Source organism: Carcharodon carcharias, chromosome 19 (assembly GCF_017639515.1).
Source record: "Carcharodon carcharias isolate sCarCar2 chromosome 19, sCarCar2.pri, whole genome shotgun sequence".
NCBI classification, from domain to species: Eukaryota; Metazoa; Chordata; class Chondrichthyes; order Lamniformes; family Lamnidae; genus Carcharodon; species Carcharodon carcharias.
In genome coordinates, this window is record NC_054485.1 from 22,559,659 (window position 1) to 22,574,056 (window position 14,398).

At 42.5% G+C, this 14,398-nt stretch overlaps 1 protein-coding gene across 2 annotated transcripts in view; it reads right to left on the minus strand.

The window, feature by feature from the left end:
- Positions 1-302: 302 nt before the first annotated feature.
- ythdf2 (YTH N(6)-methyladenosine RNA binding protein 2) overlaps positions 303-14,398 on the minus strand; it is a 35,012-nt gene continuing 20,916 nt past the window's right edge. Inside the window, exons 5-6 of one of the 2 annotated variants that reach the window (XM_041213471.1) lie at positions 7,107-7,178; positions 363-420 (exon numbers count right to left, since the gene is read on the minus strand). In XM_041213471.1, coding sequence (XP_041069405.1) covers positions 7,152-7,178 — 27 coding nt within the window. In that variant the 3' untranslated portion in view covers positions 363-420; positions 7,107-7,151. Of the gene's footprint in view, positions 421-7,106; positions 7,179-14,398 lie in introns of both variants that reach the window. The other variant, XM_041213472.1, reaches the window with a different exon arrangement.

Consider the following 14,398-nt stretch of genomic DNA (forward strand, 5'->3'; position numbering starts at 1 on the left):
TGTAGCCCACGAGCCATAAAAAATCAAAAATTGATTTTAATTTTTTTTTTTAAACAGAAGGAAAACAAGTTGTACCACTTTGTCAAGTCACAACCGATTGTTGAGAAAGGATTTTTAAACATTTTTTCCCCACCTAGTTCTTGCTATCGTTACCAAAGTTCTATAGAAGAGGATTAAAGTTTGACAACTACAAGTCTGAAAGTCGTAGAATTCACTGAAAATGAAAGAGGGTGGGTGGGAAGAAAGGGACAGGACGGGGAGGGGTGTGGGGAGGGGGGGGGGGGGGGGGGGGGGGGGGGGGGGGGGGGGGGGTGGGTCTTCATTATCACTCAATTTCTTGAAGAAAATTCAGGACACGACATTTAGGTCGACGTCACATTTCCAGAGAATACATCGTTACTTGACACGACCTTGACGTTCCTGTAAAAGAAAGGAAAAGGTTTAATATACAGCTCCCAAAGCTGCTACATTTGCCAAACACAAATTGCACAACTAGAAAAAAGGAGAAATTTTAAAGGAAAAACCCTTTTCACTGAAGGTGCTTACAACATAGAATGCTCAGTTGTTGAATCAAAGGTCTGTAGATTATTTTAAAGGAGCAGGTAGATATTCTTTAATATTTCTTTGTCAAAAAACTATTGGGAGGGAGCAGTTGGACACTGAACTACACGACTCATGTTTAGAACCAACAGTGGTATAGGCAACATGGGCTGAGTCTGCTTTGGAACAATCTCTTTTCCTGTCCGCTGTTTTCCATATGTAAGTCCTTAAAGTGATCATTTAGGATGAGGCAGGAGGAACCCAAGAAACCTTACACTCAACCCCCCAAACAAACTTAAGACTGGTGGCAAATTCAGGATAATTCTTGTCTCCCTGACTAACCAGTCCAACATGTATTTAGTTCATGCTAGAATGAATAGGCTGTAATAAATAAACTCACAGTAATAACAATGCTATCCTTATTTGAAAAAACTTACTATCTTAACCTCAATTCTAAACATTTTATTTAAAATAACATTTCAACTCACCATGACTGTTTTTCAATTCTGCTGTTCCTTTAATTCCCAAATCTGCCATTCAAATTTCAATTATACCCTAATATACTAACTTTGGTTTTGAATCAGAAAAGGCTTTAAAAAGTGTGACATGTGCTTCTGTCCCTCCTTTCCACTATCTATTTAAGAGAGAGGGGGGGGGGAAGAGAAAAAAAAATAGAAATGGTGGAAATGACTCGGGAACTATTTTTCATCAAACTTTTTTCAAAGGCCAGAAATCAGAACTGTAAATATAACAGACAAGTCACAGACAGGATCCTGCTAATTATTATTTAACAGGGATTGTTGGCAAGGTGAGTAACCTCAGACCTGCGGATGTAAGTTCATTCTTTGCTGCATAAAATTATTTACTTGCTTTGTTGTATTGGGATTCATTGCACATTTACACCACAAGGGTCTCAGGGTACAATAGAACAATTAGCCAGTACTCCGACACAGGGCAGCGTGTATATACATGATACTTAAATCCGACTGCTTAGAAACAATGAATTGTGGTTACATTCGAAACTAAAGATTTATTTTTTTTGTGACTGGCACTTATGGTGGCTTTGGATCATTAGCTTTGAATGAGTTTACAATGCACTCCCTGCACACTTACTACAATTTTTATAATTGGTAAATAAATATGCAATCACACCATTTTGTGCTTTTATGCATTCTGGTGTGATGTTACATAACCTTAAATGTGTTATCCTTTGGCGGGGGCGGAAGGAGAGTGTGTTTGGTGGGAATGCTCGCAAACTACACCCAAGATGGGAGTCGGAGTCAGTTCCTTCCCTTCCCAAAGGTGTTGAGTCAATGAGAAAGCTGAAGTTTTATGTAAACACGGATCATAGCACAGGCACAGGAAGAGGCTGTTTGATTCATCGTGCCTGTGACAACTCTCCAAAAATGAAGGTCCCACTCTTCTTTTCTCCATAGATGTGCATTTGTTCCCTTTTCAAGTATTTAACCTTTTGAAAATAACAATCCGTTTGCACCATCCTTTCAGACTGCGCATTCCCGATCATTATGTCTCACTGAGCAAAAAACAAATCATCTCCGCCACCAGCCACCCTGTTTTTTGGCATTGGTCAAAAGGTTAATTATACACATTTTTCAAAAAAAAACTATTCTCAATGTACAAAACACCAATTTTTTTCCCAAAGTTTGATCAGATTTGAGAGCTAATTACTGCAAGTTACATAGCAAAATGCAGTTGTGATTAAACCTATAATCACGTCTTTCCTGTTATCCCAACATATGCCCTTTTCCTGGGACACATCCATCAGGAGTTGTTTTCTCATTATCTTAGCTCACTCGCACATTTTAATTTTTTTCTCACCAATACCATTTTTGTGCATCCGTTTGCATTGCAGCTGATTTAACACAGCTCCAGACATCTGGAAGTTGCAAAATAGCACTTTCCCAGGATATGAAACCCACAAGTCACTGAAGATGCAATAGTGATCATCACCAATACATGCAGGATGGTCAGCTGGGGCACATTTACACTTAAACTCCACCGCGTTCTGCAGAGCTCATTATTTGGACAAAATGCAAATTGCAGTACAACCATTCCAAGCATCACAATGACTTTATTGGAATTCTACCACAGTACAACAGCAAACTAGTCAGAGAGTCCAGACCGCATGCTGCAAAATGCACCTCCTGTGATGGTATATGTGTCACAGTGATTGCCATTTGTGATTTATTAAAATAGTTTTTTTTTGCTAGATCAATTCTGCAGGCAATTCCAAAATATTCTCCTGGTGCAGCCAGGAGAGAAATTGGAAAGAAAAGTGATATTGAATTCTGAAGTCAATACTTTATTAGAACATGAGTTGGATTTATAGCCTAGTGTCACAAAACCATATTTCCTCTCTTGCACAGACAAATCCTTAAAGCAAGGAGAAATTAATCGTTGGAAACCATAGAAAAGACTTCTCTCCATCTACAAGCCATTCTATTCATTCTTACTGGTATTGTGCAGTATATATTTCACACCATAAGTGTCTAATAGTTTAACAGCCTTTGGTAAATTAACAGTTTCAATTATGTGTGCCCCACGACACTGAATTGGATAAATCAGTTCTGGAAAAGTGAGTAAGTTATGTATGCATTGTACAAAGAATGGCACTCAGTTTTTAGAATGAACAGTTTTCTTAAGCATACAGGAACTGCCTCTACAGAAATGAACGTAAATGGTATCTATTGCATAATTTATTTTAATTTATCCTTCATTGTCCATATATAGGGTAAGAGGTCTGTGGAATTCCAAAAGATTAGGTTTCTTAAACCCTAGGGTAAACCAATAAATATCATACTTATCAAATCACAAAAGAAATTCAAACAGATCTCAAGACTGTCGGAATTTTTAGGATCAACTCAAAGGTGAGATGTCCTCATTTGACTCCATGAAGACGCAGAATATGTTCTCCAATTTCTGAAACAAGTATAGGAACTAATCCTCTCATTTGATAAAGGTGATATTCAGAGATGAAAATATTTTGGCTTAAGGGCTAATGTACCATGGAAAATTTGATATAAAAACCTTCAAATATATCTATTTTGTATAATCCTTGTAATTTTGGAAGAGTACATTGCAATGTGATTTTTGCTATTTATTTGCCAGTGAATAATTAGTATTTACAGCTTAAAGCTCTTAGGGAAAGTTAAAAAAAAATCAAGTTAAACCATACACATTACTGCCACCCACACCACTGACATTCATGGTTTCCCTTCTTTTGTAGTGAGTGCGCTCAGAGAAATACAGGAGAAATATTAAAAAAAATCTCTCGTTTCAGGATTTGATCCAATTTTTAAGTTTTCTCCTTTTCAGCCAGTTCAATCTCAACATGTTTTACTGTAGCACCTACTCATGAATGAGAACCAAACATTTTAAGTATTTGGCCTTTAAAGCAAGGGGGATGGATATAAAAGTAGGGAAGTCTTGTTACAACAGTACAGGGCATTGTTGAGACCATGCCTCGAGTACTGCATACAGTTTTGATCTCATTTAAGGAGGGATATACTTGCACTGGAGTCAGTTCAGAGAAAGTTCACTAGAATGAAGGGGTTTTCTTATGAAGAAAGATGGGCAGGTTGGGCCTATACTCATTGGAGGTTAGAAGAATGAGAGCTGATCTTATTGAAGCATCAGATTCTGAGGGGGCTTGATAGGGTACATGCTGAGAGGATGTTCCCCTCGTTGGGAAATCTAGAACCAGGGGTCAGTTTCAAAGTAAAGGGGTCCGTTTCAAAATAAGGGGTCCTCCATTTAAGATAAAGACAAGGAGGGATTTCTTCTCTCCGAGGGCTGTTAATCTTTGAAAGTCACTAACCCAGAGAGCAGTGGAGGCTGGAGCACCAAATATATTCAAAACCGACTTCAGACAGATTTTGATCTACAAGGAAATGAAAGGATATTTGACTTTTTTTTTTGGGGGGGGGGGGGGGCGGAGGAGAGAGAGAGAGAGAGAGAGAAATAGAGTTAAGGCCACAGTCAGAGCTGCCATGATCTTACTCAATGGCAGAATAGACTCAAGTAGCCAAATGGCCTACTCCTGATCCTATTTCTTATGTTCTTAATTTTGTCTGTATCCATAACCAATGCCTGCATTCTTGCATTTTCAAATATCTTTGGTTGGTTAACTCCAGTTCTCTTATCTAAAAGTCCACATACCACTAAAAATTGAAACAAAAGAATGGTATCACAGCTAAACCAAAAACTGGAACTCTTTCATTTACTTTAGTACCTCATAAAGAGGTAATGGATGGGGAGGGAAGAAAGCCAGGGTTCCTAAGTCTGATCACCATATTGCTTGGCAAACAGATTCACTGTATGCATGTGTTGGAAGCAGCGAACATGACCAGCTTAAATCATGATGTGCTTCCAGTAATATAATGAACTGATCATTTGTGTATGGTACAAAATGACACTGGTTCCCATGGAACAGCATTCCAGCCACAGTCTTAACTTTCAGAAGAAAAGGTAGCAAAAAAAAGTATCAAGGAAAATAAAGAATAAATTTCAATATCCTATGAGAATTTTCTTGTGATTTTGAATATTTGTTTAATCTGAGCATTGACAATAGCCGATGACTGGAGGAGCAAGTCATCAGCACACTGCAGTTCAATATGGTGGCAAGCAGTCTAATTGCACAGGCAATTGTGGAGTCACCAATTCATATTTTTCACAATATGGCTACCCAACTTTCAGTTCCTACTACATGCAGCCTCCAAACTTTGGTAACTAGCCTTTAACTCTACAATTTGTGCTTCATTTCTTATTAGCTGGTTTATCCTGTTTGAATGATGTGGACATGAAGGATTGGAAAGAGCTAATTTTGGTTTTGTTGCTTCATTGTTGGATAAATTCCAAATTACCAATGCTCTGAGATAAAAGCAGATTCATGAGAATATGGATTTACACTTATGTTCCCCCAAGGTATAAGGAATTGCACCAAGAAATCCACAAAGGAAAACACCCCCTTGCGTTCTTGAAGCCATCAGGTTTCTTTTAAAGCAGATGAGGTTAGGTGCAATTTGTTTCAGAGGTCGGTGTCTTTACATTAAAATGTTATGTATTGGAGTTAAAGGTAATACTTAAGTTTCGAAAATCAGCCAGATTTCCTGCTCTTGATCACTATCCATTGACCAGATGGATCTCAAGTGAGGGCAGGGTCATGCACAGCTCTGATGGCCCCAACATATCAGTAGAACAGTATGCTAGGAATTACACATGAGAAATGGCCACTTGGTTAGGGTATCAGCATCCAATCATTGATTCTTGCAATAGTATGAATTAATGCCTTCTGAAAAGTAGGAGTCAAAAAGAAAAAGTGGCAAGAAAAGTTTTTTAAAAACTAAAACTGGCGCAAGTTGAATGAAACGCCTTTGGCTTTGTAGACTTCAATGTTTGGAACCAGGTCAAACCTGTGGCAGGCTCAGTAATCAATATCCAAGCGAGACAGGTCAGCAAACACTTCAGAATACCACTGACAATTGACGAGCCTGCCTGACCAATTGACGAAAGAAAGCTGGAGGGGGTAGATCAATCACAGAGCTGGAATTATTCCCCTTCAACTCCTGATAATCCTACAAACCAGTGTGTTACTAGCTGAACAAGCAGCCTGCTGATGGTGTGCACCTTTAGCTGCTTCAGTAAAATTGTTGTGCACTTGACCCCCTCAGGCCTTGGTTCTGCAAGCTTTGCCTTAACTCTGGGCTATGCAGATGGGTGTGCCTTGTTGAGGAAACAGAGCATGCTTTTTGTCTCTTAGGAAAATGGGGTGTGGGATTTTCAGTAGTTTGGTTTGGAGACTCAAGCAGTAATGAGTTTCTATGCATATCAGACATCTGGCTGACAACAGGTTGTCTTAATCTCCATGGAGAGATGATGGCGTACTGGTAACATCACAGAACTAGTAATTCAGAGACCTTTGCTAATACTCTGGGGATTCCACAGTTGGTGGAATTTGAATTCATTTAATAAATCTCCAATTATAAAGCTGGTCTTAGTAATGGCCATGAAAATCAATTGTTATAAAATCCCATCTGGATTTTGATTTTGACTGGTTAACTCCAAAATCCCATCTGGATTTTACAACAATCCCAGAGAAGGGAAATCACCTGTCCTTACCTGGTCTAGCCTACATGTGACTCTAGACCCACAGTAATGTGGTTGATTCTTAACTGCAATTAAGGGCAATTAGAGATGGGCAATTAGAGATGGGCAACAAACGCTGGCCTTGCAATATCCCATAAAAGAATAAAGGAAAAAAAGTTATGGACCCCATTCAAATACAGAAAGTTTCTAGGCTGTTTCCACTAGAAAGCTGAAGAAAATTCCATATTACTGTGAATACATAGTGTATAATACAGTTATCAGCATTAGCTCCTTTAGCAATGATATTCGCAAGTAAACTTGTATTTGAAATCTCAGTTCATTTATGCAATTTACAAGAATACTCATGGCACACTCAGAATTACAGAGTCAACAGCTAGTCTTATCACTTGGACGCTTCTTCCTAACCTGGCTCTATAAGACTATGATATCCCAAGACTTACCAGCCTCATGCTCAAGTTGGTTTACTATTCCCCAAGAGGGAAAATTCAAAGCTCTATGTCTGAATCAGGTATCTGTAAAAACAAAATTGATTGTGTGCATATTTTATATATATATATATATATATGAGGGAGGCGGTGGCGTAGTGGTCTTGTCGCTGGACCAGTAATCCAGAGACCCAGGGTAATGCTCTGGGGACCTGGGTTAGAATCCCACCATGGCAAATGGTGAAATTTGAATTCACTGAAAGTCTGGAATTAAAAGTTTAATGATGACCTTTGAAACCATTGTTGTAAAAACCCAGGGAAGGAAGCATGCCATCCTTACTCCAGCCCCACAGCAATGTGGTTGACTCCAAGCAAGCCACACTCATTTGTACTGCTAAAATGTCTCAAAGGAATGAAATTGGATGGGCCACGCAGGATCGTCTTAGGCACCAGAAACAACAATGGCAAACTTAGCCCCATTGACCCTGCAAAGCCTTCCATACTAACATCTGTCTCATAGTCAAGAGTAGTCAAGCACCACCATCACTATCCCTGGGTATATCCAGCAGAGGTGGTGGCACACGCAGGAGGGAGTTGCTCTAGGAGTCCTCAACATCTGCTCCAGACCCCATGACGTCTCGTGGCATCAGGTCAAATACGAGCAAGGAAACTAAAACAAAAACAATTACCTGGAAAAACTCAGCAGGTCTGGCAGCATCGACGGAGAAGAAAAGAGTTGACGTTTCGAGTCCTCATGACCCTTCGACAGAACTAGGTGAATCCCAGGAAGGGGTGAAATATAAGCTGGTTTAAGGGGGTGGGGGGAGAGAAGTGGAGGGGGGTGGTGTGGTTGTAGGCAAAAGCAGCGATAGAAGCAGATCATCAAAAGATGTCACAGACAGCAGAACAAAAGAACACATAGGTGTTGAAGTTGGTGATATTATCTAAACGAATGTGCTAATTAAGAATGGATGGTAGGGCACTCAAGGTATAGCTCTAATGGGGGTGGGGGGAGCATAAAAGATTTAAAAATATTTAAAAATAATGGAAATAGGTGGGAAAAAGAAAATCTATATAATTTATTGGAAAAAAACAAAAGGAAGGGGGAAGAAACAGAAAGGGGGTGGGGATGGAGGAGGGGGGTCAAGACCTAAAGTTGTTGAATTCAATATTCAGTCCGGAAGGCTGTAAAGTGCCTAGTCGGAAGATGAGGTGTTGTACCTCCAGTTTGCGTTGGGCTTTACTGGAACAATGCAGCAAGCCAAGGACAGACATGTGAGCAAGAGAGCAGGGTGGAGTGTTGAAATGGCAAGCGACAGGGAGGTTTGGGTCATTCTTGCGGACAGACCGCAGGTGTTCTGCAAAGCGGTCGCCCAGTTTACATTTGGTCTCTCCAATGTAGAGGAGACCGCATTGGGAGCAACGAATGCAGTAGACTAAGTTGGGGGAAATGCAAGGAAACTTCCTGCCAATTACAACGCACGCCCCACCACCCCACACAAGCTGATGAATCAGTACTTCTCCATGTTGAACACCACTTGAAGGGAGTATTAAGGGTAGCACGGATGCAGAGGGTACCCTGGGCGGGGGACTTCAACATCCATCACCAAGAGTGGCTCGGTAGGACCACTATTGACCGAGCTGGCCAAGTCCTAAAGGACATAGCTGCTAGACTGGGTCTGCGGCAGGTGGTGAGGGAACCAACAAGAGGGAAAATCATTCCTGACCTTATCCTCAACAACCTACCTGCCGCCAGTATCGGTAGGAGTGACCACTGCCGTCACATTGATGATACCCACCATCATGGGATAGATTTCAAACTGATTTAGCAACTCAAGACTGGGCATGAGGCGCTATGGGCCATCAGCAGCAGCAGAATTGTACTTGAACATAATCTGTAACCTCATGGCCTGGCGTATCCCCCACTCTACCATTACATCAAGCCAAGGAATCAACCCTGGTTCAATGACGAGTGCAGAAGGAGCACCTGACATACCTAAAAATGGGGTGTCAACCTGGTGAAGCTATAACACAGGACTACGTGTGTGCCAAACAGCATAAGCAGCAAGTGATAGACAGTGCTAAGTTATTCCACAACCAACGGATCAGATCTAAGCTCTGCAGTCCTGCCACATTCAGCCATGAATGGTGGCGGACGTTTAACAAACTCAGAAATACAATCAGAAATACCGAGTGGATGATGCATCTCGGCCTCATCCAGGGGTCCCCAGCATCACAGATGCCAGTCTTCAGCCAATTCGATTCACTCCACGTGATATCGAGAAACAGCTGAAGGTTATGGGGTGTGACAATATTCCAGTACCCATAGCCAAGCTGCTTCATACAGCCAAAACAGTGGCATCTATCCAGCAATGTTGAAAATTGCCCAGTTATGGCTTGTACACAGAAAGCAGGACAAATCCAACCTGGCCAATTATGCCCCATCAGTCCTCTCTCATCGGTAAAGTGATGGAGGGGGTCATCAACAGTGCTATCAAGCAGCATTTGCTTAGCAATAACTTGCTCACTGATGCAGTTTGGGTTCCACCAGAATCACCCAGCTCCTGACCTCGTTATAGCCTTAGTTCACATGGGACAAAAAAAGTTGAACTCCAGAGGTGAGGTGAGAGTGACTGCCCTTGACATCAAAGCAGCATTTGACAGAGTGTAGCATCAAGGAGGCTGAGCAAAATTGGAATCCATGGGAATAATGAAAAACTCTCCACTGGTTGGGGTCATACTTAGCACAAAAGGAAGATGGTTGTGGTTGCTGCAGGTCAGTCATTTCGGCTCCAGGACATCCCCCCTGCAGGAGATCCTCAGGGTAGTGTCCTCAGCCCAACCATCTTCAGCTGCTTCATCAATGACCTTCCTTCCATCATAAAGTCAGTAGGGATGTTCACTGATGATTGCACAATGTTCAGCACCATTCACAACTCCTCAAATACTGAAGTAGTCCATGTCCAAATGCAGCAAGCCTGGACTCCAGGCTTGGGCTGACAAGTGGCAAGTAACATTCTCACTATAAGTGCCAGGCAATGACCATCTCCAATAAGAGAAAATCTAACCATCACTGAATCCCCCACTATCAACATCCTAGGGGTTACCATTGACCAGGAACTGTACTGGACTAGTCATATAAATACTGTGGCTACAAGAGCGGGTCAGAGGCTAGGAATCCTGCAACGAATAATACACCTCTTGACGCCCCAAAGCCCGTCTGCCATCTACAAGGTAGAAGTCAGGAGTATGATGGGAATACTCTCCAATTGCCTGGATGAGTGCAGCTCCAACAGCACTCAAGAAGCTTCACACCATCCAGGACATAGCCCGCTTGATTTGCACCCCACCCACAAACATTCACTTCCTCCACCACCGACGCACAGTAGCAGCAGTGTGTACCATCTACTAGATGCACTGCAGCAACTCACCAAGTTTGCTAAGACAGCACCTTCCAAACCCACGACCACTACCATCTAGAAGGACAAGGGCAACAGATACATGGGAATACCACCACGTGGAAGTTCCCCTCCAAGCCATTTGCCATCCTGACTTGGAAATATATCACTGTTCCTTCACTGTCACCGGGTGAAAATCTTGCAAATCCCTCCCAAACAGGACTGTGGGTGTATCGACACCACATGGACTGCAGCAAGGGCAATGAGGAATGGGCAATAAATGTTGGCCTAGCCAGCAAAGCCCACATCCTTGAATGAATTAAAAAAACAAACCTACAGGTGGAGGGATTGATGGAACTGTAGAAAATTGGGGCAAGGAAGAAAATAAAGTTAACAGAAGGTTAACTCTAACCCAGCGACAGTGAAGGAATGGCGATATATTTGCAAGTCAGGATGGTGAGTGGTTTGGAGGGGAACTTGTTTCATGTGTCTGCTGCCCTTTGCCTTCTAGATGGTAGCAGTTGTGTGCTTGGAAGGTGCTGTCTAAGGAGCCTTGGTGAGTACCTGCTGTGCATCTTGTAGATGGTACACACAGTTGACACTGTGCATCTGTGGCAGAGGAAGTGAATGTTTGTGGATGGTGTGCCAATCAAGAAGGCTGTTTGTCTTGGATGGTGTTAAGCTTGAGTGCCATCCAGGCAAGTGGTCAGTATTCCATTACACTCCTGACTTATGCCTTGTAGGTGGTGGACAGGCTTTGGGAAGTCAAGTGAGTTATTCGTCACAGGATTCCTAGCCTCTGACCTGTTCCTGTAGCCACAGAATTTGTATGGCTAGTCTGGTTCAGTTTCTGGTCAATGGTAATCCCCAGGATGAGGATAGTGGGGGATTCAGAGATGGTAATGCCATTGAACATCAAGGGGCTATGGTTGGATTCTCTCTTGTTGGAGATGGTCATTGCCAGGCACAAATGTTACTTGACACTTGTGAGCCCAAGCCTGGAAATTGTCCAAGTCTTGCTGCAATTGGACATAGTCTACTTCAGTATCTGAGGAGTCGCGAATGATGCTGAACATCTCCACTTCTGACCCTATGATGGAAGGAAGGTCATTGATGAAACAGCTGAAGATGGTTGGGTTGAGGACACTACCCTGAAGAACTCCTGCAATGATGCCTTGGAACTGAGATTATTAACAACCACAACCATCTTCCTTTGTGCTAGGTATGATTCCAACCAACGAGTTCCCGCAATTCCCATTGACTCCAGTTTTGCTAGGGCTCCGTGATGACACAGTCAAAAGCTGCCTTGATATCAAGGGCAGTCACTCTCACCTCACCTCTGGAGTTCAGCTCTTTTATCCATATGTGAACCAAGGTTGTAGCAAGATCAGGAGCTGGGTGACTCTGGTGGAACCCAAATTGCGCATCAGTGAACAAGTTATTGCTAATCAAGTACTGCTTGATAACACTGTTGATGACCCGTTCCATCACTTTATTGATGATCAAGAGTGGATGGATGGGGTGTAATTGGCCGAGCTGAAGTTGTCCTGCTTTTTGTGGACAGGATATACCTGGGCAATTTTCCACATTGCCGGGTAGATGCCAGTGTTGCTGCTGTCCTGGAACAGCTTGGCTAAGGGTGTGGCAAGTTCTGGAGCATAAGTCTTCAGTTCTATTGTCAGAATATTGTCAGGGCTCCTAGCCTTTGCAGTATCTCGTGTCTTCAAGTTTCTTAATATCACATGAACTGAATTGAATTGGCCGAAGGCTGGTATCTGTGATGCTGGGTACCTCAGGAGAAGACAAGATGGATCAGCCACTCTGCCCTTCTGGCTAAAGATTGCTGCAATACTTTAGCCTTATCTTTTGCACTGATGTGCTGGGCTCATAAGAACATACAAACAAGGAAGAGTAGGCCATTTGGCCCCTCGAGCCTGCTCTGCATTTAATAAGATCATGGCTGATCTAATAGTAACCTCAACTCTGCTTCCCACCTACCCCCGATAACCCTTCACCTCTTTGCTTACCAAGAATCTACCCAGCTCTGCCCTAAAAATATTCAAAGATACTGCTTCCACCACCTTTTGAGGAAGAGAGTTCCAAAGACTCTCAACACTCAGAAAAAATTTTGTCTCATCTCCATTTTAAATCAGTGGCCCTTTAATTTTAAACAGTGACTTTTAGTTCTAGATTCTCCTACAAGAGGAAACATCCTCTCCACATCCACCCTGTCAAGATCTCTCAGGGGCTTATTTGTTTCAATCAAGTCACCTCTTACTCTTCTAAGCTTCAGTGGATACGAGCCTAGCCTGTCCAACCTTTCCTCAAAAGACAACGCATCCATTCCAGGTATTAACTCTGGTAAACCTTCTCTGGACTGCTTCCAATGCTTTTACATCCTTCCTTAAATAAGGTGGCCAATACTATACACAGTACTCCAGATGTGGTGTCACTTGTGTTCTGTATAAGTGAAGAATGAGTTCCCCATTTATGTATTCAATTCCCCTCGCAATAAATATTAACATTCTATTAGCTTTCCTAATTGCTTGCTGTACCAGCATACTAGCCTTTTGCGATTCATGCACTGAGACACTCAAATGCCTCTGCATTTCAGAGCTCTGCAATCTCTCACCATTTAGATAATATGCTTCTCTTTTATTCTTCCTGCCACTTGCCAGATCTTTGCCCACTTACGTAACCTATATCGTTTGTAGCCTCCTTTTGTCCTCTTCACAACTTCCTTTCCCACTTTTGTCTCATCAGCAAATTTGGCAACAATCCCTTTATCCAAATCATTTATATAAATTGTAAACAACTGACATCCCAGCACTGATCCCTGTGGCACACCACTCATCACATCTTGCCAACCTGAAAAGGACCCATTTATGCCTACTCACTGCTTTGTTAGCCAGCCAACCTTCAATCCTTGCCAATGTTACCCAATGTACCATGACCTTATATTTTCTGCAATGGCTCCTCCATCATTGAAGATGGGGATATTTGTGGAGCCTCCCACTCTGGTCAGTTTAATTGTCCGCCACCATTCACAACTGGATGTGGCAGGACTGCAGAGCTTAGATCTCATCCGTTGATTGTGAAATCACATAGCTCTGTCTATGACTTGTTGCTTATGTTGTTTGGCAGTCAATTAGTCCTGTGTTGTAGATTTACCAAGTTGACAACTCATTCTTAGGTATGCCTTGTGCCATCCCTATGTCCTCCTACAGTCTTCATTGAACTAAAGTTGATCCCTGACTTGGTGGTAATGGTAGAGTGGGGGATATGTCAGCCCATGATGTTACAGAATGTGGTTGAGTACAATTCTGCTACTGCTGATGGCCCACAGCACCTCATGGTTGCCCAGTCTTGAGCTGCTGGATCTGTTCAAAATCTATCCCATTTAGCATGGTGGTAGCGCCACATAACACGATGGAGGATATGGAAGTTGGTGGGGATAAGATTAAATATGTTTTTCCCTCTTGTTGGCTCCCTCACCACCTGCCACAGACTCAGTCTAGCAGCTATGTCTTTTAGGACTCAACCAGCTTGGTCACTAGTGATGCTACCAAGCCACTCTTGGTGATGGGCTTTGAAGTCCCCCATCCAAAATACATTCTGCATCCATGACACCCTCAGTGCTTCCTCTAAGTGGTGTTCAACATGGAGGAGTACTGATTTCTCAGCTGAGGAGGGGGGTGATGTGCAGTACTTGCTAATCAGGAGGTTTCCTTGCCCATGTTCGACCTGATGCCATGAGAATTCATGGGGTCTGGAGTCAATGTTGAGGACTCCTAGGGCAACTTCCACCCAATTGCATATCATTATGCCGCCACCTCTTCTGGGTTTGTCCTGTTGGTGAGACAGGACATACCAGGGACAGTGATGTCTGGGACATTATCGATAAGATAT